This window comes from Oncorhynchus mykiss, chromosome 7 (genome assembly GCF_013265735.2).
Source record: "Oncorhynchus mykiss isolate Arlee chromosome 7, USDA_OmykA_1.1, whole genome shotgun sequence".
NCBI lineage: Eukaryota > Metazoa > Chordata > Actinopteri > Salmoniformes > Salmonidae > Oncorhynchus > Oncorhynchus mykiss.
This window is the reverse complement of record NC_048571.1, coordinates 21,287,830-21,311,012: the sequence shown is the minus strand read 5'-3', so window position 1 is coordinate 21,311,012 and position 23,183 is coordinate 21,287,830. Positions and strand designations below refer to the sequence as shown.

Genomic DNA, 23,183 nt, shown 5'->3' with positions numbered 1-23,183 from the left:
TCCTGATTTGATCAATAACTCAGCCATCTCTTAACCAACCAAGTGTTTCACAAACTAAGTTAAGTGTTTTAGTGATGCACCACGGGGCCTACATACCAAACTTGGTGTTCTGTGGACTTATGGGTCATGGGAATACGTTTTTCAGGTTTTCCAAAATGTCCAAGATGGAGGAAAATCTATGCTGATGGACCTTATGGGTCCTTGACGCAAATTTGTTCAGCACGAGGAAAGACACCTACATTTCAAGCCTCTAGTTCAAACAGGTTGGGGAATAGGAGGGTGTAAGTGAGACTACTGGCCAATTGGTGCCATTCTTTTGGACCAAGTTACTCATGGCCTCTAGTTTCTGTGTGCCAAATTAGATGGTTTTTTTTTTAACCAATCTATGCTTGAGTTATTGGACTGAAGATGATCAAAAGCATGGCTCACTTCCTCCCCCAGGAGCCCACAGTACACACACACATTAGTGACTCCCTGAACACAATGCTCAAGCTCCAACCTTTCAAAACACACGGGCAGCCCCGGCTCTCTCCTCCACTGAGAGCTCATTGGGCAGAGTCTCCTATCTGACGCCACTGATTGGCTATTGAATGTTGTCTCACATGCAGCAGAATAACTGGCAGCAGGGGGAGACAGGGAGAAAGGAGGGAGAGAGAGGGAGGATACAGTGCAATATCATGAGGGAGAGAGCAAAACACAGAGAGAGTAATAGAGGAGGCAAGAGCACCTTCAGGCAGAAAGAGGAAGAAGGAAAAAATAGGAAAATCCTGTCTGTGCTGCTAAAGCTGTTTACATCCTAGGTTGCTGAAGACAAGGAGGGGCTGTGACTGAGGTGAGAGTGCTGCTCTAGCTGGGTCCAGTTCTAAGGATGCCCGGAGTGTAAGTGAGGTTCTATAGCGGTTCCACAGCACCACCAGGCAGGAACCAACGCTGGGATGCAGAACCTACGACATGCAGCCACGGAGGCTTTCCATCGCCTGGGTGAGTATTAGTCGAACCTACCCTCCCTAGAAACAGTACCACACTGACTCCAGTCGGGTTAGGGGATCGAACAGTGCTTGCTCAAGCTTTCTCATACCCACAAACAGTATTTACGGAGTTCTCGTTGGTATTAACCTGCTATGCTTATTGTGTTCCATCTTTGTACTATGCCAGATTCCAGGATACACTGCATGGGGAATGTACTGCATGTTACCTAGGGAACACAATACCTAACTTGTTGGCATGACAACTATCCTTACACACTCTACAGGTAATGACAGGCAGCAGCTCGTGAACAGGGTCAGATGTTGTAGCGTGGTATGTTGCCTTGTTCCAGAGATGAGGGCACCCCTAGGGACTGGACTGTTACAAGCGTCAGTAGCTTGACATGGACTGGCAAGTTATATTGCTGATCTGCAGATGCAACTAGGAAGCCCACGGCTTATTGAATAAAGCATAAAAATGCTGATGAGCAGAGGGGCTGAGGAGACGAGAGGAGGAGAGGCAGCCCCAGTGGGAGCAGAGGGGTGTTTTGCTCGCTAAGTGGGAGAGGAAAGGGGTGAGGAGAGAGGTGAAGGATGAGGTAAGAAGCAGATGTTTTTCTCACAGAGTGGAAGAGAAGATGGGAGAGGAGTGAGATGGTAACCCACATCTCCCCCAGGGTGGTGCAGGTTGTCAGGGGGAAGGAAGGTAGACAGCTAAGGCATCAAGGTGCAGGTTGTCAGGGGGAGGGAAGGTAGACAGCTAAGGCATCAAGGTGCAGGTGGTTCCAGTTCCTAGGGGAGGAAGGTTGTCAGGGGGGATGGGTACTGGGTAGTTATAGTGCTGTTATACACTCAGGGTAGATATAGTGCTGTTATACAGTCAGGGTAGATATAGTGCTGTTATACACTCAGGGTAGTTATAGTGCTGTTATACACTCAGGGTAGTTATAGTGCTGTTATACACTCAGGGTAGATATAGTGCTGTTATACACTCAGGGTAGATATAGTGCTGTTATACACTCAGGGTAGATATAGTGCTGTTATACACTCAGGGTAGATATAGTGCTGTTATACACTCAGGGTAGATATAGTGCTGTTATACACTCAGGGTAGTTATAGTGCTGTTATACACTCAGGGTAGTTATAGTGCTGTTATACACTCAGGGTAGTTATAGTGCTGTTATACACTCAGGGTAGATATAGTGCTGTTATACACTCAGGGTAGATATAGTGCTGTTATACACTCAGGGTAGATATAGTGCTGTTATACACTCAGGGTAGATATAGTGCTGTCATACACTCAGGGTAGATATAGTGCTGTTATACAGTCAGGGTAGTTATAGTGCTGTTATACACTCAGGGTAGATATAGTGCTGTTATACACTCAGGGTAGATATAGTGCTGTTATACACTCAGGGTAGATATAGTGCTGTTATACACTCAGGGTAGATATAGTGCTGTTATACACTCAGGGTAGTTATAGTGCTGTTATACACTCAGGGTAGATATAGTGCTGTCATACACTCAGGGTAGATATAGTGCTGTCATACACTCAGGGTAGATATAGTGCTGTTATACAGTCAGGGTAGTTATAGTGCTGTTATACACTCTGTAGATATAGTGCTGGGAAAGCAGGATGCTGGTGGTTCTGTAGACGGAGATGAATAATTAATCATTCTCACAGCTGCAGTGTAAACAAAATAAAGTAAGTGCTCTGTAGTCCTCTAAAAAAACCTCAGGGCAAATCTGTAAGGGGTCACTGCCAATTCAAATGCAATGGCACGTCCTCCAACCAGTTTTTTCCGCCACATTGGTTGTGTGTGGTTTAAATTGCAACTGTGCTAAGTCATTTTGTTATTGTACACAGACAGGACAGCCGATGTTCCTCCTCTCTCTTGCCCTGTCAGTTTGAACAAGGAAGTTGTTTTTTCTCTAATCTGAAGAGACTCGGATGTGCTTTGCACATTTCTGTCAGAGAGAGAGATCTGGTATCAGGAGGATGTACTGCTCAGCTGCTTGGCCTGGGAGCATATCTCACAGGATGTCCAAACGAGCGACTAACTCTACACTATTCAGAGAGGCTGATAGTATGTTTGTACACTAGGCTGCTAGTACACTGCTTTTACATGTGATCACATGTTTACTCATGTCTTGAATCATTACTTACTTGTACCATTTTCCATGCATCCCACACAGCACAGTATGATAGTATGCCAGAGGTAAGATTATACAGGAAAGTGCCAAGGCTTAAGCTCCAGTGTAGGCTAACCTATAAGACTGGCTACGAGAGGGACACGCCACAGGGCATTCCAATTCCAATAGAGCTCAGAGGAAATAGTAGAAGAGCATCAATGACACATCGACTCCCCCCAAAAATGCCTCAACCTCAATTCATTGAGGAGTGGGTTCTTGAAGAATCCAATCTGTGTTTATGTGTGCTTTTTCCGCTTCGCTCTCTCTCTCTCTCTGACACATCCCATCCCCTCCTCAGTAGCCCCACTCCCCCCTGGGTGAGTTGGACAATAGACAACATTGCACCTTTTTTGAACTCCTCAAGCTGTACCTGTGTGATGTTTATCTGTGTGATGTCTATCTGTGTGATGTCTATCTGTGTGATGTCTATCTGTATGTGACTGTCTGGTAGACCTGGCTGGAGGGCTACAGCGGCTCCGTCCGGTGCACATATGCCTGCCTGGCCCTGAGGCCCCCCAGGCTGCTCCCAGTGGGTAGTTGTTTAACCAGCTGCCTGGAGGCTGCTTGCCTGTCTGCCTGTGACAACTGTCCACCTCCAATAGTTAGGTCCCACTCTACTCTGCTCTGATCTGCCTCAGGAATACTGATGAGGGCTATGTATGTACGGGTCTGTATGAGGGTGAGATGGAGGGATAGGAATGGAGGGAGGAGGGTAGGTGGTGAATGGTGGGCTCGGCTCGGAGTGTGATGGCGCATGAGTGTCTGTCTCTCTGTGCCTCCATCTCTCCTCCAAAAATAACCCTGACTGCAGTGACGTGCTGTACCAAGGCAGAGCTAGTAGCAATAATATAATATCCTAACCTTGAAGTGGTGAGAGGGTTAGACATACCACTCCACACACAGCCTCTCCATGGGTCCCTAACATAGAAATAGACCTATGCCATAGAAATAGAATCCCTAGAACAGACATAGAACCTCAGACCATGGCATCATTGACTTGAATGGGGATACCCGTTCTTTGGATTCATAAAAAAAACATTTTCTTTTACCCTTTTTTCTCCCCAATTTCATGATGTCCAATTGGTTGTTACAGTCTTGTCCCATCGCTGCAACTACGGACTCGGGTGAGGCGAAGGTCGAGACCCATGCGTCTTCTGAAACACGACCGTGCCAAGCCACACTGCTTCTCGACACACTGCTCGCTTAACCCAGAAGCCAGCCACACCAATGTGTCGGAGTAAACACCGAACTGGTGACCGAAATCAGCTTGCAGGCACCCAGCCCGCCACAAGGAGTCACTAGAGCACGATGGGACAAGGACATCTCGGCCGGTCAAACCCTCCCATTACCCGGACGGCGCTGGGTCAATTGTGTGCCGCCTCATGGGTCTCCCGGTCACGGCCGGCTGTGACACAGCCTGGCATCGAAGCCGGATCTGTAGTGACGCCTCAAGCACTGCGATGCAGTACCTGCACCACTCGGGAGGCCTCCATTCTATGAATTCTATTTCTATGGTGCCTACTTTACCTCACCTCAGTCAAATGCCCTTCAGTCAGAGTCATACCAGAACATCCCTACTCCACGATGTCTCCTACTATACTGCTCAGATCATGACCTCCATTTCCTGGTTGCCATTCCTAGTTTCTACCCAATCTAATTATATCTTGACTTTGTCAATGGCTGCACATGCTGAGCCAAGAGGAGTTTTAGTTAGTTGGATAAGGCAATGTGCCAGCTGTACTGTATTCTTCCAAGACAAATATATTTAGACTGGAACATATTTGTATGGGTTTAATCATCCAATGTGTCCATTTTATAGATGTGGCTTTTATATGAACAACAACAACATACATTTATACCCTCAATCATTTCCCATATCAAATTGATATGATCAATTATTGACAAACAATTATTGTTTTATATTACTGTATTCTATTCTGTTGACATACTATATATGTTGCTATACAGATAATAATGCTTTCTGTAAAGCCTATTGTTATTGAAGTCAAGCAGCCCTAAAGGTAATGTATTGTCTGGATGGGTACAGTGAAGCCTTCCCATTTAGAAGATAAGGAGCAGTCATGTTCCTGCAAACTTTGACTGTCACTTATGAGACAGAGCTACCGATCCAGACTCCTCTCCAAGTTCTCTCTCGGTCATTGTATGTCTTTCTTTCTGTCTCTCTCCTCGTCTGTCTGTGTCTCTGTCTATCTGTGTCTCTCTCCAAGTCTCTCTGTCACTCCGTGTCTCTCTCCAAGTCTCTCTGTCTGTCTCTGTCACTCCGTGTCTCTCTCCAAGTCTCTCTGTGTCTCTCTCTGTGTCTCTCTCCGTGTCTCTCTCTCTCTGTGTCTCACTCTGTGTCTCTCTCCAAGTCTCTAGGTGTCTCTGTCTGTCTCTCTCCAAGTCTCTCTTTGTCTCTGTCTCTCTGTGTCTCTGGCTCTCTATCTGTCTCTCTCTCCCCAACTTATATCATCACTCACATGTCACACGCACACATTTTCATCTCTTTCTCCTGTCACTCATCCTCTCCCTCCTCATCCTCTCCTTCCTTCCCTGCTCCACTCCTCTCTCATTTGACATTTCTGCTCCACTTTTCACATTCCATTAGAATCTCCCAGCTACAGAATTGTACCACAGTGGACTTAAATTCTATCTTCAGCTGAATTCAGGATTATAAAGCACGATAACAGCAGTAGACATTGTAGCATCCTTGTAACACAGGATCTTAAAGTTTATGGTTTGGTCCAAATGTTCTATCCAAGTGTTCCAACCATGTGTTCTATCCAAGTGTTCTGTCCTAGTGTTCTAACCAGTGTTCTATCCAAGTTAAGAACAAGTGTTCTTAATAACAAGTGTTCATGCTTTCTGTCTTTTGTTCCGGGCAGGTCTGAAGCAAAGACAGCTGGGATATGAGGAGGTAAGATACCCTATGTTATTCTCTGTGACCGAAACACTTACGAAATACTATTTTTAAGGGTCAGATTCGACTATGTATCATAAGAGTTTGAGACAGTTAGACATACTTTGTTGTTCCTTCTCTCTGGTTCTCTCTGGTGTCCTCCGTCCCTCCAGGGGAGAGAGAAGATTAACAGAATAGTCAACACTGCCCCCTGCTGAGAAGAGTGGGAGAAGGAGAGGGAGGGAGGGAGGGAGGGAGGGAGGGAGGGAGGGAGGGAGGGAGGGAGGGAGGGAGGGAGGGAGGGAGGGAGGGAGGGAGGGAGGGAGGGAGGGAGAGAGAGAGAGAGAGAGAGAGAGAGAGAGAGAGAGAGAGAGAGAGAGAGAGAGAGAGAGAGAGAGAGAGAGAGAGAGAGAGAGAGAGAGAGAGAGAGAGAGAGAGAGAGAGAGAGAGAGAGAGAGAGAGAGAGAGAGAGAGAGAGAGAGAGAGAGAGAGAGAGAGGCTGTAGACACACAGAGATGCTGTAGACACACACTCCACCACCACCACTCAGCGTTTCTCCCACTGTCACGTTGAAGTTGGAAAGGCATTTCATTTCAAGGGCCATTAAGTCCTGTCTCCCCCCCATAGCGGAAAGAGCACCGTGAGATTCTACATTATACGTCTCTGAAAAGAAAGCGAGACAAAAATAGCCTTGCCTCCCCACTGAGCTCGACATTCTACTCTGTCCTGTCCTCTGCTACTAAAACTGTAATTATACTCTTTATGGAGCTAATTCCCATTTGCTGCTGCCCTACGTGGACCACTCAGCACTCCCAGAAAGCATCATTATGTGGTGGTACTAACTGCCCTGTGTCCTCCAAAACCTGCACAGAAATGGTATGTACTGTATTCAGTTAAGAAAATGTTTTGAGGGCGAAAAAACCTGTTTTAAGAAAATGGGGAAAGTGAACCACAGAGAATAAAAGCTGCTCGTGGTTCAGATTGTCAGGTTATGGCGACTCTGTGGGAGACTGTTTTCACACGCAATCCTCCTCAGTCCTCACACCTCGCCCTCATACAGGCTGGGAATGGGTCTGGAGCTAGCTTGTGTTAGGCCTCAAACTGTGTTTTCGGCACGTCGAGACTTTCTGGAGGGGTGGATGAGCAATGAGCGCTGGCGGTTGAGAGAGAACGGAGGAATTCTATCAATCACTCGCTGTATTATATTCGGAATGCCCCGTGCACATATTTGGGATTCCATTGAATGAAATCCAAGAGAGGAAGATAGGGGAGAAGCCTCCAATGGTGTGTAGAGGAAATGAGACAGAACCCCTTCCCCCTCCACCAACCCCTAAATGGAACAGAAATAGAATGTTAATTCGTATAAAACCCTCAAATTAGATTTCCCTCCATGAGTTCCTCTCTGTCCCTTTCCTCTCTTTACACACAGAAGCACACCGGGACACACTCGTCGTCTCTTCTCTCAGCTTGTGCCGACTTGAATGGACACTCTTGTTCAAATTAGGTCGAGGTCCATGGTGTTTCTGTTTGTCTGCTACTGGGACAGGGAGGGGGGTCATGGGACTGTGCGATTGGAGCCAGACTCATGCTAGTCATATGAGCTTCAGCGCCAACCCACCGCACCGAAAACAGGAAAGAGAGACCGAGAGAGAGAGAGGGGGGAGAGAGAAAGTTTCTAGGAAGTGAGAGAGGAGGAAGATGGAGGATTTGAGATGGAGGGTCAGGGCCATGGCTGCTGTGTGTGTCCGGAATTGCTGCTGGTGCTGTGTTGAGGTCGAAGAAGATGGAGAAAGAGGGGAGGAGAAGGAGGAGGGGAGGGAGGAGGAGCAAGAGGAGGAGGGAATGGAGGAGCCCCCATCTCCTAAGAGCAGGAGTGTCGCGTCCTTACCATCTGCTGAGGTAGCAGTGAGCGTGTGTGTGTGTGTGTCTGTGTGTGTGTGTCTGTGTCTGTGTCTGATTCTGCAGACTTGGTTTGGGTGATGTCTGGTGCCACTGTGTCATTACTGTCAGTGTCCTTGGATTATCACACTAACACTGAGTGTCAGGATGTCAATGTTGTGGTGACTTTAGTGATCTGTCTCCATCTGTCAGTGTGCACACCTCCAAATAGGTTCAGTGAAACGCTCCTGACGGGGAATTCTCTCTCGGAAAGTGCCACTACTCCACTTCTCTCGGGGTAGCCAGGGATTATTTTAGCTAGCTTGTGAGTTTTTGTTTTTATGCCAAAGTTGTAAGCAAAGCTGGTGGGTAATGTATTCTAGCTGACAAGCTACAAGATGGCCAGTTACAATAATAGATGTGTCATCACAACAGCGGGCTGCGTGTCTCTCTAGGCCCTGGAGGGATGTGAGCTCTTTTTCTCCTCCCACGCCTGTCCACAACATTCAGAGAATCCACAACACACATTCTGCTGTGTCTAACAAATGTATTTTGGGAAAAGGTGCCGTCGACAGGAACAGAGGAAAGCAATTCCATTGAATAGCGTAGACCCTGACGGTGGTGAGGTGATGGATGACGTTCCCATGGGACATCACAGGCCTCTGTATCAGCACAGCTCACATTGAAACGTCCTGTACTCTACTGTGACTTTTACACTGAGTACACCAAACATTAGGACCCCCCCCCCCCCCCTTCTGCCTTCAGAACAGCCTCAATTTGTCAGGACATGGACTCTACAAGGTGTCAGAAGCGTTCCACAGGGATGCTGGCCCATGTTGACTCCAAGGCCTCCCACAGTTGTCAAGTTGGCTGGATATCCTTTCGGGGGGTGGACCATTTTTGATACACACGGGAACCTGCAGTTCTTGGCACCTACTACCATATCCCCGGTCAAAGGCACTTCAGTAATTTGTCTTGCCAATTCACTCTCTGAATGGCACACATACACAATCCTTGTCTCAATTGTCTCCAAGGATTAAAAATACTTCCTGTCTCCTCCCCTTCATCTACACTGACATCAATAAGGGATCAAAGCTTTCACCTGGATTCACCTGGTCAGTCTATGTTGTGGAAAGAGCAGGTGTTCTTCATGTTTTGTATGCTCAGTGTTCACTGTATCTTTCATCGTGTTAGCTACAGTTGGTGGGGAGGCTGAGAAACTTTCCAACCCACAACAGTCTCCTCATATTGCCTCTTGTGTCTGTCTTTCTGTGTCTCTCCGTCTCCGTCTCTCTCTCTCTCTCTCTCTCTCTCTCTCTCTCTTGTCTGCCATGTGTTTATTTGCATCCACCACTCTCTCTCTCTCCCTCTCTCTCTCTCTCTGTCTCTCTCTGTCTCTCCCTCTCTCTCTGTCTCTTTCTCTGTCCCTCTCTCTCTCTCTCTCTCTCTCTGTCTCTGTCTCTGTCTCTCTGTCTCTGTCTCTGTCTCTCTCTCTCTCTCTCTCTGTCTGTCTCTCTCTCTCTCTCTCTTGTCTGCCATGTGTTTATTTGCATCCACCACTCTCTCTCTCCTGTCTGTCTCTCTATTCTCTCTCCTTAAACCTGGCCAGTTGGATGAGGCAGACCCGTCCTACTCCAAGCCCCAGCCTCACTGGTTTCACACGCTGCAGGTCCGCAGGCTGACGGTCCAGAGAGGACGCAGCAACAGTGATCCTATGGGGGGAAAGAGTTTCGATCAGGACTTCCAATGGGTGAGCACTGGGAAGTTTAGCCTGGTCCCAGATCTGTTATCAAATCGCATTTTATTGGTCACATACACATGGTAAGCAGATGTTATTGCGGGTGTAGCGAAATGCTTGTGCTTCTAGTTCCAATAGTGCGGTGATATCTAACAAGCAATCTAACAATTCCCCAACGACTACCTAATACACACTAATCTAAGTAAAGGGATGGAATAAGAATATGTACATATACATATGAGATGAGTAATGACCGAGAGGCATGGGCAAGATGCAGTGGATGGTATAAAATACAGTTTATACATATGAGATGAGTAATAAAGATATGTCAACATCATTATTAAAGTGTCATTAATAAAGTGACTAGTGATCCATTTGTTAGAGTGGCCAATGATTTCAAGTCTGTATGTAGACAGCAGCCTCTCTGTGTCAGTGATGGCTGTTTAACAGTCTGATGGCCTTGAGATAGAAGCTGTTTTTCAGTCTCTCAGTCCCAGCTTTGATGCACCTGTATGATTTACTATGGTGTGTGACAATGGCTTTAGGATTTGGCAAGATGGTACAAACAGATCTGGGATCAGGTTTGGTGAGGTAGGTGGCACCTGGTTATATCTGTAATGTACCTGCAGTTACCGCACTCTGTCAGTATGAAGATGTACTGTAAATGCTTTAGGTCGGCACCTTACCCCACCTAACACACGCGTGTCCGTCCTCACAGAAAACAGGCCTACAGTTTGGCACAGCCAACTCCTACCTGAACCTGGAGAAGATAGGGGAGGGGACATACGCTACAGTCTACAAGGGAATCAGCCGGTCAGTATCAATCAATCAATCAATCGATCAGTTGTCATCGAGTGCTTATACAGTAAGCCGACCTTGACCCCAAAGAGCAAGCTGAATCTGAAGTCAGTACAGGTGCTATAAGCTGTAAGACATTACCACAACTCAACACTGATGAACAGCTCAATAATTACGTCGCCCACTCTGATAACGTCCAATAGGTCAGTGTAGTCGTTCGTATATGGCACATCTTTTACATTATCCCTACAAACTAGACCGCTATGTCAGCTGGTATTGATTTGACTGACCCTGTTTGCCCCCTGTGCTGTTCGTTTGACGAAGGACAATGCGTTTTTGTGAAGATCTACTGGACGGTTCTACGCTAACGAGCACAGAGCATGTAAAGCCTTTCACAGTGGTCTCACTTTATATGGTCAAACAGCACACAGCCGAGGCTGCCAGAGGTTACGTCACAGATGGAGCAGATATTTCACCGGATGTACAAATGTGAAGCATCCGCTTGGCGTTTCCACTCACTACCAAATATGGTAGTGAGAGGAAACCCAGTGGCTGGCGGTGGGAGAAGATGGAACGAGATGGATTTTGGCCAACATTCTGTTATTTTACTCATCGATGAAACATTTGATCTCAATACAGTTTATGGTTCCCAAAAGTATAATCTGTTACGAATAGAGTGGACTAAGTTTTGTAGACATTACCCGTTGCCAAAGTTTTAAAAAACTGCATTGTTTAGAAGGCGAATTTAGTTATTTAGTTATTGCATACGCGCACTTCACAGAGTAGGCTTTCCCTAATGGAAATATGCAAATGTATGCTAGAACGTGACAATAGGATCTCACTAGCTTGTGCTTGGCTCTGCCCACCTCCTTGCTCCGCCCACTATGACTCATTTGTTCCCATTTGAAACGACAGCCTGTGGTCTGTCTTGCTTTAGTTATATAAATCTTTGGTGACGTTATGCTAGTGTTCAGGACAGAGAGCTTTATTAACACATAAAGTCAGACTCCAGCAGACCAGGCAGAGAGCTTTATTAACTCATAAAGTCAGACTCCAGAAGACCAGGCAGAGAGCTTTATTAACTCATAAAGTCAGACTCCAGAAGACCAGGCAGAGAGCTTTATTAACTCATAAAGTCAGACTCCAGAAGACCAGGCAGAGAGCTTTATTAACTCATAAAGTCAGACTCCAGAAGACCAGGCAGAGAGCTTTATTAACTCATAAAGTCAGACTCCAGAAGACCAGGCAGAGAGCTTTGTTAACTCATAAAGTCAGACTCCAGAAGACCAGGCAGAGAGCTTTGTTAACTCATGAAGTCAGTCTCCAGATGACCAGGCAGAGAGCTTTATTAACTCATAAAGTCAGACTCCAGAAGACCAGGCAGAGAGCTTTATTAACTCATAAAGTCAGACTCCAGAAGACCAGGCAGAGAGCTTTATTAACTCATGAAGTCAGACTCCAGATGACCAGGCAGAGAGCTTTATTAACTCATAAAGTCAGACTCCAGAAGACCAGGCAGAGAGCTTTATTAACTCATGAAGTCAGTCTCCAGATGACCAGGCAGAGAGCTTTATTAACTCATGAAGTCAGTCTCCAGATGACCAGGCAGAGAGCTTTATTAACTCATGAAGTCAGACTCCAGATGACCAGGCAGAGAGCTTTATTAACTCATAAAGTCAGACTCCAGAAGACCAGGCAGAGAGCTGCCAAAAGCCACAGCTGCACTAAGATAAAGAGTTTTTCGGTCGGGTAGGAGATGTGATTTAATTGGTTGGCAGTAATGAAGGGCGAGGTGCGTTTGAGATTTTCATTGACATTTACTGAGGTCATGAATTGTATCTCTCCATTATAAATTATAATTGATGACTGTATTTGCCTGTAATACTATATTTGCCTTTATCTCCTCACCATAACTGAGCTGTGGGGAGTTCACTCTCTCTGTTACTCTCCTCTACTCTGCCCTCAGGATAAACGGACACCTGGTGGCCTTGAAGGTGATCCGTATGAAGACTGAAGAAGGCGTACCATTCACTGCCATCCGGGAGGGTGAGAGCTTTTCCAGGAGGCACATGCTGTACATGCAAAACAGGATTGATCCTTTCGATGTCTCAGAGTACCCTCCAGGAGATGAACTGAAGTCAAGTCATGTTAGCATTAGCATGTTTAGGAGAATTGCATGTGCTTATCAAAGATTCCATTCCCACTGTGAACAAAGTGAATTGGTATTAGCTCTGTGTCTGTCTGTCCAGCTTCCCTCCTGAAAGGCCTGAAACACGCCAACATTGTCCTGCTCCATGACATCATCCACACCAAAGAGGCACTCACATTTGTCTTTGAGTACGTACAAACAGACTTGGCTGAGTATATGACGCAGCACCCAGGGGGCCTGCATTCCTACAATGTCAGGGTAAGTTCAATATTTCGAGAAACAGAACCTCAACAAATACCATACCTTTTCCCTCTCACCCGAAAATCTGTCCTCTTGTTTTTTCAATTGTTTTAATTGTTCGCCGTTGACCATACTCTTCCTGCATGTCTGTCTGTGTGCCTGTCTGTCTGTATGTATGTATGTCCATCAGATCTTCATGTTCCAGCTACTGCGGGGTCTGTCCTACATCCACGGTCGGAGGATCCTGCACCGGGACCTCAAACCCCAGAACCTGCTCATCAGCTACCTGGGGGAGCTCAAACTGGCTGACTTCGGTAAACCCAAACCCCTAGCTTAATGTCCACATTCCGGTTCAACACTAATCCTAGTCTGAACCACAACCCTAATCCTAGCTTCGTGTCCAGATCCCAGTTCAACCCTAACCCACAACCCCCTAACCAACCCCTCCACACCCTCTGAAGTTCCTGCTAGTCCATTGTCCAGCTATCATCTGAAGAAACCTATGGTGGCACTCTTTCTTGAAAGTGTACAGTGCCCAAACTAACCCACAAATGTAACGTTAGCTCCACATGTTGGAACTCTGTTAATAACTCTCTCTTTATAATGTGTCATTTGGTCATGTATACAGGTGGTGTTATGTCTATGTTATATGTGGTATTGTATTCATGTTATAACTAGATGGTTCTGTCTGTATCCACTAGGGCTGGCCCGGTCCAAGTCCATCCCGTGCCAGACCTATTCGTCTGAGGTGGTCACTCTGTGGTACCGGCCTCCTGATGTCCTCCTGGGTTCCACTGATTACTCCACTGCTCTGGACATCTGGTGAGTGGACTGGACATAGTTGGACGTATCTGGACAGGGTCTGAACATCCTCCATAACCAACCACCCTGCAGGCAAGGTTGCAATAACGTCATTTCAGTCATCTTTTTCCCACTGGGCAGACAGATCTGAACCCACTAGCACTGAACCAGAATAACACCAGAATACCACTGGACCACACTGTTCTAGAGATGATATAACTACTTAGACCACTGTGTCATGGTGTTATCTAGACAACTGGGCGCTCGGGGGAAAACCGTGGTCAAATCATGACGTCAGTGGTCGGAAGGTCGGAAGGTCAGAGCTTAGAAAGATGCTCGAGTTTCCGACTTGGAGTTCCGGGTTGGATGACCGCTCAAAAAGATTTTCCCTAGTCGGAACTGTTTTTTTTCCCCGAGTTCCCAGTTGTCTTGAACGCACTGAAGGCTGAGACTTCCTAGTTCCCAGTTCCCAGTTGTCTTGAACGCACTGAAGGCTGAGACTTCCTAGTTCCCAGTTCCCAGTTGTCTTGAACGCACTGAAGGCTGAGACTTCCTAGTTCCCAGTTCCCAGTTGTCTTGAACGCACTGAAGGCTGAGACTTCCTAGTTCCCAGTTCCCAGTTGTCTTGAACGCACTGAAGGCTGAGACTTCCTAGTTCCCAGTTCCCAGTTGTCTTGAACGCACTGAAGGCTGAGACTTCCTAGTTCCCAGTTCCCAGTTGTTTTGAGCACGGCATCAGTGGTGGTGTTAGAGTAGCTGTCATTAGTGTTGCCACCAGTACTCTCCTGCAGAGTGAGTTACCTCAGGTTGGCTCAGAGAATGTTGCGTGTTCAGAAGAGTTTAACCTCTTAGCCTTCGTCTAACGATGTTTTGGTGCCATACTGAAAATCAAACGTTTAGAGTTGCTCTCCTAAGCAAAATATTACATCCCCCCCAGAGTTAAAGGAATTTTGTACTAATGAATAGCATAAGCGTTGGTATAAACCATCCTGTGCATTACTGTTAATGATATCTGGGCAGGTTTCTATGTGACCTTTCCAAATAGAAGAGATTGGGACCACATGTTGTTTAAGGACTTTGAATACAAAGAGAAATGTAGCAACAGGGTAGTATTTTAACAGCAATAATCAAATGGGTTGGCCACAACCTAGGTATTTGCTTTCGTGTTGTATATTTTGGACGGTTTTAATATTTTACCAAGGATACATTTTTGAATCCATCCCCTTTTTCTACGCTATCTTTTGCCCTATATGAATAGACTGCTTAGGATACAAAACCTACCCTTGGTTTTTACCAAAGTAGTTCACTTATTGTGCCGATTATGAGGTGCTGAAGAATGATGTCCCGTCCTTCTCTCTCTTTTCACTGATTTCTTAAATGACTTCTCTCAATCCTGTGTTGTCTTCCAGGGGAGCTGGATGCATCTTCATTGAGATGCTCCAGGGGACGCCAGCCTTTCCAGGGGTGGCAGACGTCTTTGAGCAGCTGCAGAAAATATGGGCTGTGAGTAGGATCCCCCTTTCACTCTTTTCAATGGCATCGTCCTCTCTACACTCTTTGGAAAAAGGTGCTATCTAGAACCTCAACGGGTTCTTCGTCTGTCCACATAGGAGAACCCTTTGAAGAACCCATTTTGGTTCCAGGTAGAACCTTTCTACGGTGGGTTCTACCTGGAACCCAAAAGGGTTTTCCTATGGGGACAGAGGTGCTTTAGGACTCCTTTGGAAGCCTTTTTTCTAAGAGTGTAGATCCATAAAAACTAGTAGAGATGACGGTTGATTGCTCACTCTGGACCCTTTCTGTCTGTCTGCAGGTCGTAGGGGTCCCGACTGAGGAGTCGTGGCCAGGAGTGAACGAGCTGCCCAACTTCAGACCAGGTCAGAACCTCTTCATCCCTTTCATCCTCCTCCGCCCTCATGACTATTACAATAATCCTATCTATCCTATGTGCTGCTGAGAAAATACAGTCATTCCCATTGGGTCAGAGAAAGGTCAGGGAGGGATTAGTTTGGGTAATCTACATTCTAATCTACACACTTAATAAATTCGACATAAACCACAGCAGACTAGTCTCGTGGTTAGCTGTGTGGCTCATCCCTAACCACTAGGGGGCAGCAGAAGTCAATGAGATACATTTTTATTGGGGTTGCATGGGACTGTGGGTCTATTTGTCTATGGTACTACTTTTGCTTTCCAGACTCGTGGCATTTAAGACGGCTGTGGGAAGAGAGTATTTTCTAAAGCTCTTCCTAAAGCACTGTGGTCCAAGAGAGTTGAGATGCATGACATGTGGCCGACAAACACACCTGCGAGAGGAGTCCGTGTGAAGGCTATGTGTGGGAGTTAACTCTTTGGTCTGAGAGAGAATGATGACAGGAACGGCAAAGACCTTCAAATTAACCTAAATACTGTGTGGTTTTGGACAGAGCTCTACTCCTCTGACCTGCCTATGCTGATCTCTCACTTTCACCTTGTAAACCACGCTCAACGACACCATACCCAGCTGTGTGTACTTGTCAGTCTTTTATACTCTTCCATCCACCCCTGAGATTTAAACGTCATGCTGAGTTGAACCTGAGTCAGCCTGTCTTCCCACTCTTCCAGTAATGGGCTACAAAGGGAGTTCGAGGGTGACATATTTTGTGTGTGTGTGTGTGTGTGTGTGTTTAACTATACTATACAAGAATAGTAAGCAAACAAACATTTGACCAACTGGGGACATTTTGTTAGTCCCCACAAGTTAAAGTGCTATTCCTAGGGGGTTTAGTGTTAAAGTTAGAATTAGTGTTAGAGTTAGGAGCTAGGACTAAGGTTAGGTTTTGGGGTTAAGGTTAGATTTTGGCGTTAGGGGTTAAGGAAAATAGCATTTTGAAGGACTGAATTGCGTGCAAGGTTAGTTATACAAGTGTGTGTGTGTGTGTGTGGTGCTGCAGAAAATATGGGTTACTCTCTGTCTCTGCTAATTCCTCCCCTACAAGACCCATAGGAATTCAAAACCTCAGACTGTTAAAGTCTTAAAGTTCCTCAGCAAACATGAATAAATAAACATAAGATTCATAAATGCTGAATAAATGCATAGATGAATCTCCAAACTACACAGTGGGTCCTGTCTGTGCTGCCCCATGCAGTTCAATAAGGGCTCTGACATTGGTTGGGGGTGATGAGATGGGGAGAGAAGATGGGCTAGTAGAAAGGTCTGGCAGTATAAGAGAACGTTCTGTATAAAATATGTGTAAAGCAAACAGAGCGGTGAGGCTGGGAGATGAGAAGACAGACAAGTCAGGCAGATGCTTGTACACACTAGAGTATGTGAGCGGAGTGGAGCTGGAGCGGAGCGAGGAGCAGAGCGTGCCCAATTTGACTGGAGCGTGGAGCGAGATTCTCAAAGACTGGAGCGTCCGTCTTCTCGCCCTCTCCAATTTCGCTCCGGTAGCGCTCACTTTACGAGCTCAGCGCAAAAATGCTTTCATTTTTTGTTTAATTTGTATTTCATTCTAAGTCACAGCCTATATGCACAATTTATAGACTATAATGATTTAATACAACAAAATGTTATTTAAATGCTGAGCACTTTATGTCCCTAACAGCCTATTGTGTCGCACTCACAGATGCTTCACAATGTATTTTTTTTTGTAGGCTATAGCCTTGAAATCATTGAAATAATATAGCCGAAATAATTCCTTTTAGTTTCTTCTTAGGCTTCCTGTCTGTCTCCTGACCTATTTATAGTGTTTATATGCGGTTTAAATATGACATTCTTACATTCACCTCTTCATGTTTATTCAAATACTTGGTTTGATTTCAATACTTAAAAACCAATTGGTAGGTCCAGGTTGTCACAAAAATAGATGGGTGTTAGTTAAATCGTGATTTTATTGAATGGAGTGAATTTGGTGTGACATTTTTTTCTCTCCCTAGGAGCCCGGAGCAGTTTTTAGCTGAGCAGTATGAAAGCCTATGGAGCATTAGAGCAGTGTGCAAGCACCAACTCCAGCAATGAGCGGGATTTCCAACTGCTCAACCCCGCTCACTTGCTCTGATACACACACACAGTCACACAAACAGGAAAGAGAGTGAGCCAGACAGCTTTCTCTGCCTGGTCTGTGTGGGGGTGGCAATCTGGGCATGAAGGATGGCTGGACTTAGAACCTCTGTGTCTGACAGCTATAGACTCAAACATATTGTACCAATCTGCTGTGTTTGGGATGGCGAACGAGTTGACATAGGGGGAAAACAGCAGTGTGGGGGTGGGTGGGTGGGGGGGGGGTGTGTGTGTGTGGGAGCGAGTGCAGGCGTGCGTGTGCACATGCACGTTACTGTGGTGTTTTAGGACACCCCCCTTGTGTGGGAATGACCCTAGGTATCTCCTCCTCTCCCCTTCCCCCCCTCTCCCCCTCTCTCCCTCCTGGCTAGCTCCCTGCCTGGCCCCCTGACTGCTGCTGGCACCACTGGGCCTCTCCAGATGTGGGAGCTGAATGGACCAATAGATGAAGGCCTGGGCAGCTTTCAGCAGGGCAGAGCGGGTGGCCAGCACAGAACAGGGAGAGGCCAAGAAGGGAAGAGGGAAAATATTGGGAAAATATTCCTTCAGTGACCTGACTGGCCAGGGGAAAGCGATAGCTAGCCCGTACTATAGAGAACGCTTGTCTAAAAATGTATGTTTGCTTATGCACCGTTGCACCCTGCAGGAGAGACTGAGCGCATACATTTCTTTAAAAAAAATGTGTTTTTATTTTCAAACAGTTTAATCTCCACGGTTGACTATTAATTCATCATGGAGCATCGGGGCTGTCCAAAAGCATCGGCTATCCAACCGTTAAAACACTCTCATTAAAACTCTACGCCAGGGCCCAGAAACCACAAATTGCGATCAGTAGTGCCAAAGCATGTTTCACTTAGTCTCCCCGCCAGGATACCATAGCTGTAGCATTAATCATCAAAGAGAACAGGTCTATTTTACCGTAAGTTTACACAGAAATGTTTTTTAGTGTCCCGTGGGCTGACCACCTCACTGTTCCATCTTGCATTCCTTTGCAGCCATAGTTGCAGGCCAAACATTTCCTAACTAACCTGCTCGTGCTGCTCTCCTCTTCCTACAGAGTGGTTTCAACCGTGTGAGCCCCAGCAATTCAGGAACGTTTGGAAAAGGTACGGGGAAATCAGTTTGCTCAGCGTTCTGTCAGTACTATGAGTTTGTGAATGTGTTTTAGTATGTCTTGCAGATCTGTTTATCTCGTGCAGGTTTGTATAATGTATCTCAGCAACCTGCAAATGTGAACATTTGATCAAATAGTATTCTGCTCCAGCATATAAGTGACTGTAGAGGTAGAGTTTGGATACATGTGTACATATTATAGAGTATGGAACAGCTCTGTTTTGGATGGCCGTGTGTGTTTGCCCATTCCATTGCCTCCGGCTGGGGAGGGGGAGGTGAGGGTGGTCCAGAGGTGGGCAGTTAGCCCTGTGGTAACAGGAGATTCTTTGTCTGGCCAGGCGCGTCTCCCCCTCCTCTCGCTTTCCTCCCGCCTTCCTCCCCCTTCCTCCCAACATGATGACATCTGACCCAACACAGCTCTGCTCCTGTACCAGCCCACAGGGGGCCCACACACACACACACACACACACACACACACAGTCGGGTTATGGGAGACTAGGATGTCTGGAGTAGTCTCTGACTCGCTGTCATAACAAATATGAGACCCACTCAACAGTCTATAGCACACTAATGCAGTCTAGTCTGAAAAAAATCACACTGAAATTGGGAAACACATTACTAGGAATATGGATCTAATGGATTTAAATGAGAGACAGTGAATAAGGAAGAGAAAGAGAGAGAACGGGAGATAAGAAAGAGAGAATCCTCACGGTCATCAACAAAGTCAGTCCTGCTGCACAGCACGAGAGAGAGAGAGAGAGAGAGAGAGGGGGAGAGAAAGAGAGAGAGGGGGGGGGAGAGAGAGGGGGGAGAGAGAGAGAGCGGGAGGAAAAAAGGGGGAGGCTCAGAGAGAGAAAAAAGGAAAACGGGTGTTTGAGCGAGACTCAGGGGAGTTATGGTGTGATTTTTAATGCAGGTCTTTTCAAGATGGTTGAATGGGAGTCCATCTCTCCCCCGCCCACCCCCCCCCCCCTCTCCCCCACCCATCTCCCCCTCTCTCTCTTGTTCTAGCCATGGATTTAATTAACTAGACCCCCTGTTGGGACCAAACACTCTTTTCTCCAAATACATGGACACTGTCAGAAAAACACACACAGAAATAGCAGATAATTACATTGTGAAATAAAAGTTGCTTCGGTAGGACATCGAGAAGGCACACAAAGCAGGGGGGGGAGTACAGAGCTATGCACGCCAGTAGGGAAAATTGAGTTGAATTAATGCAAATGACTGAGAAGTGTAGCTGGGTTGTTGTTATATGTCTAATGGCTATGGATGTAAAATCATTTACATAAAGTATGTGTATCTATTGGGGGTTGTCCATCTGTGTGTGTGTGTGTGTATCTCTTATAGTCCCCTCTGCTTCCCCCTCAGACTGTCCCAGTTGCCTTATAAGACAGAGGACCTGGCCCAGCAGATTCTGATCACCATCCCACGAGACCGCGTCTCGGCCCAGGATGCACTGCAGCACCCCTATTTCAACACGCTACCGCCCCCCATCATGCAGCTACGAGACAGTGAGTGTATGTGTGTGTGTGTGTCACTACACCTCAATAAAACCCATAACATATCAATCTATCTATGCAATAAGAACGTGTGTTTTGTCAGAGCAATAACAGTCACGCGATGCATGATGTGGTGTGTGTGTGTGTGTGTGTCTGTGTGTACACGTGGGAGATTAAGCATGTGTTTGTACGTGTGCGTACGTATTCATGTGCATACGTTTCCCTCCTCTGACTCCCCCCATCAATATTCTCTGTTTCTCCCTCCCAGTGAGAGAGATTGGCACTCCGTTGCACTAAACTCCAGTGCAGTTTGTCACTTAAACAGTCTACCCATCCGACGCATGATTAAAGACACGAGCTTCCTACTGTGAGCACAGATGGCTCCTTTGAAGAGATCAGACTGTCTCCACAGCTCTCGGGTGGCTAAATATATATATATCAGGAGAATGCATGTATAAGTAAGCAAAGTTGCATTTGAAGTCTCTCTCCACCTGTCTGTCTATCGCTCTGACAGTCTGCCTGGTTTGGTTTAAACATAGATGTGTTTTTCAAGGCCATAGAAATAATATTCAGTGAACAGAAGAAGAGTACAGGGAGTACTAGGATAGATATTAGTGAAATGTAGGAATGTATTAGATGGGAATAAAGCCCAATGGGATACAGTGTCTGATATGGTCAACTAGTAGGCTTCCAGCTGAATGTGTCCTACACACACATGCTGGCAGATGCGCGCGCACACACACACACACACACACACACACACGCACAGTCTTGCGCAGCTAACCTTGTGAGGACATGCAATTCAGTCCCATTCAAAATCCTATTTTCCTTAACCCCTAACCCGTACTCTAACCCAAAAACATAACCTTAACCCTAAACCTAACCCTTACTCCTAACCCTAACCCTAGCTCCTAACCCTAACCCTAACCATTACTCCTAACCCTCACCCTAGCTCCTAGCCCTAAACCTAATTCTAACAATTTTAACCTTAATCCTAAACCCCCTAGAAATAGCATTTGACCTTGTAGTGGACCAGCAAAATGTCCCCAGTTTACTATCCCCACAAGTATAGTTAAACATGTCCACAAACACACACACACACACACACACACACACACAAAGACACACACTCTGCTCTTTTGATAATGAGCCATCATTACTGCTACTACTCTGCATAGCATCCCATACGGGGCGAAAAGGCAGTAGGGGAGAGACATCAATGAACAGAGCGGAGAAGGAGAATAGGGAGCGAGAGCGGCAACTGAGAGAAAGAGAGCGACTAAGAAGTGAAAGAGCGTGGGGAGAGAAGGTTCTCTCCGGGATGAACAAACTTATTTTAATGATGCCATGTCTCGGCAGGGCAGAAGTGAGAAGGCCTAGAAGCAGACTAGTAGTAATGAGTACCCCCTTTTACCTTCACACAATGTATCACAATATAACTGGAACAGTGGCGAGCAGCATCAAGTGTTGAGAAGTCATTGTAGTTGTTAGGGATGAGGCTCTAGCTGGACTGTGGACGACCACACCCAACATTGATCACGTCCCAGCTAGTAGCCAGTCCGTCTGGAAGGAGGGCGTGGTGGTGTTGAGGTTCTAAGCTGCCTGACCTGCCATGATCTGTCAGACCAACTGCCCTATGAGGCTTCTCCAGGAGTCAGTGTGGGAGATGTTTATCTTTTTGTTGCTGTTGGTGAAGTGGCTGAGTAACTTTTTCACCTGACTTTATAACGATGTGAAGCTGTAAAAGTTGCCTGTCTCTCTATCTCTCTATCTATCTATCTATCTATCTACACCTCCCCGCTCTCTCAGCTGTATCAGTCTTCAAGGTCCCCGGAGTGAGGCTGGAGACCGAGGTGAAGGATATCTTCAGTCCCAGTCGAAGGATCAGACCGTCCCAGCTGGTGCCCTTGGCTAAGTGCTGGTGATAATGGACCTCTACCCCCCTGGGCTTGACCCCTAACCCCAGGTGCCCCAGCCCTGCTTGCAGGCTAGACCACCATCTGATCAAGATGGAGAGGCATGAGGCTTCACACACACAACACTTACCTACACCACCAGCATCCTCCACCAACCTCTGCTCTTGACTCCACCCAGCATTCCTCAGAGTTCCCATGTAAGAAGATAGGAGAGAAGAGGGACGGGTTGAATGTTACCTGGTATATCACATATTAGATGACATCAGAAGTACTGTATGTACTGTATATACTCTATATCTGAAACCCGATGTCTGTTGTTGGTGGCAACGGAAAGCTACGCAGTGTCTAAGAACTGTCAGGAAGCTCAGAACTCCTTAACATCTTCCTCCTGCTAAATCACCTCCTCCTGCTTCTTCCTCTTCCTCTTGCTTCCTCCTCTTGCTTCCTCCTCCTGCTTCCTCCTCCTTCTCCTCAGCTGGTTTACCTCTTCCTCCTCCTCCCTCTCCTTCTCAGAGCATCTCCTTGGACTCACTAGGCTCTCTCTGCCTCCTCCTAAATGTACACTGAGATTCAATGATGACGATGGGTTAGTTTTGCAGATTAGTGTTTTATTTTGTACTGCCAAAACATGCGGATATTATATACCTCTTATGTTAAATCAGGTCCTTGTGGACCATGATTGTTTTTTTTGCACAGCATGCCGGTGGGTATCCCTGCAACAGAATGACTGTGACGGTTGTGTGTACACTGTTGCGTTGTGTGTACACTGTAATTCATGTTAGCATTGTACCGTGAAACTTCCTCCTTAACACCCCATATAGCGTATTTTTCATTAGGGCAATCTTGTGATCAATTGTACTATACTTGGGTGCAGCTTGCTTTTAGAATGTGTGTTTTCGTGAGAATGGGTGAAGGAGTGTGTGAGTCAATAAATGTTGCAGTAATGATA

General features: G+C 46.4%; 1 protein-coding gene across 6 annotated transcripts in view; it reads left to right on the top strand.

Moving 5' to 3' along the window:
* The window catches only part of cdk15 (cyclin-dependent kinase 15), a 27,292-nt gene extending 4,109 nt beyond the window's left edge, over positions 1-23,183 (top strand). For 3 of the 6 annotated variants that reach the window (XM_036982943.1, XM_036982941.1, XM_036982942.1), the window contains exons 2-14: positions 801-981; positions 6,044-6,075; positions 9,545-9,685; positions 10,392-10,486; positions 12,438-12,517; positions 12,721-12,878; positions 13,051-13,174; positions 13,562-13,682; positions 15,071-15,164; positions 15,475-15,538; positions 18,761-18,809; positions 20,188-20,330; positions 22,128-23,183. In XM_036982943.1, coding sequence (XP_036838838.1) covers positions 936-981; positions 6,044-6,075; positions 9,545-9,685; positions 10,392-10,486; positions 12,438-12,517; positions 12,721-12,878; positions 13,051-13,174; positions 13,562-13,682; positions 15,071-15,164; positions 15,475-15,538; positions 18,761-18,809; positions 20,188-20,330; positions 22,128-22,243 — 1,263 coding nt within the window. In that variant the 5' untranslated portion in view covers positions 801-935 and the 3' untranslated portion in view covers positions 22,244-23,183. Of the gene's footprint in view, positions 1-800; positions 982-6,043; positions 6,076-6,604; positions 6,934-7,001; positions 7,957-9,544; positions 9,686-10,391; positions 10,487-12,437; positions 12,518-12,720; positions 12,879-13,050; positions 13,175-13,561; positions 13,683-15,070; positions 15,165-15,474; positions 15,539-18,760; positions 18,810-20,187; positions 20,331-20,586; positions 20,777-22,127 lie in introns of those variants that run through there. The other 3 variants (XR_005052544.1, XM_036982940.1, XM_036982939.1) reach the window with 3 other exon arrangements.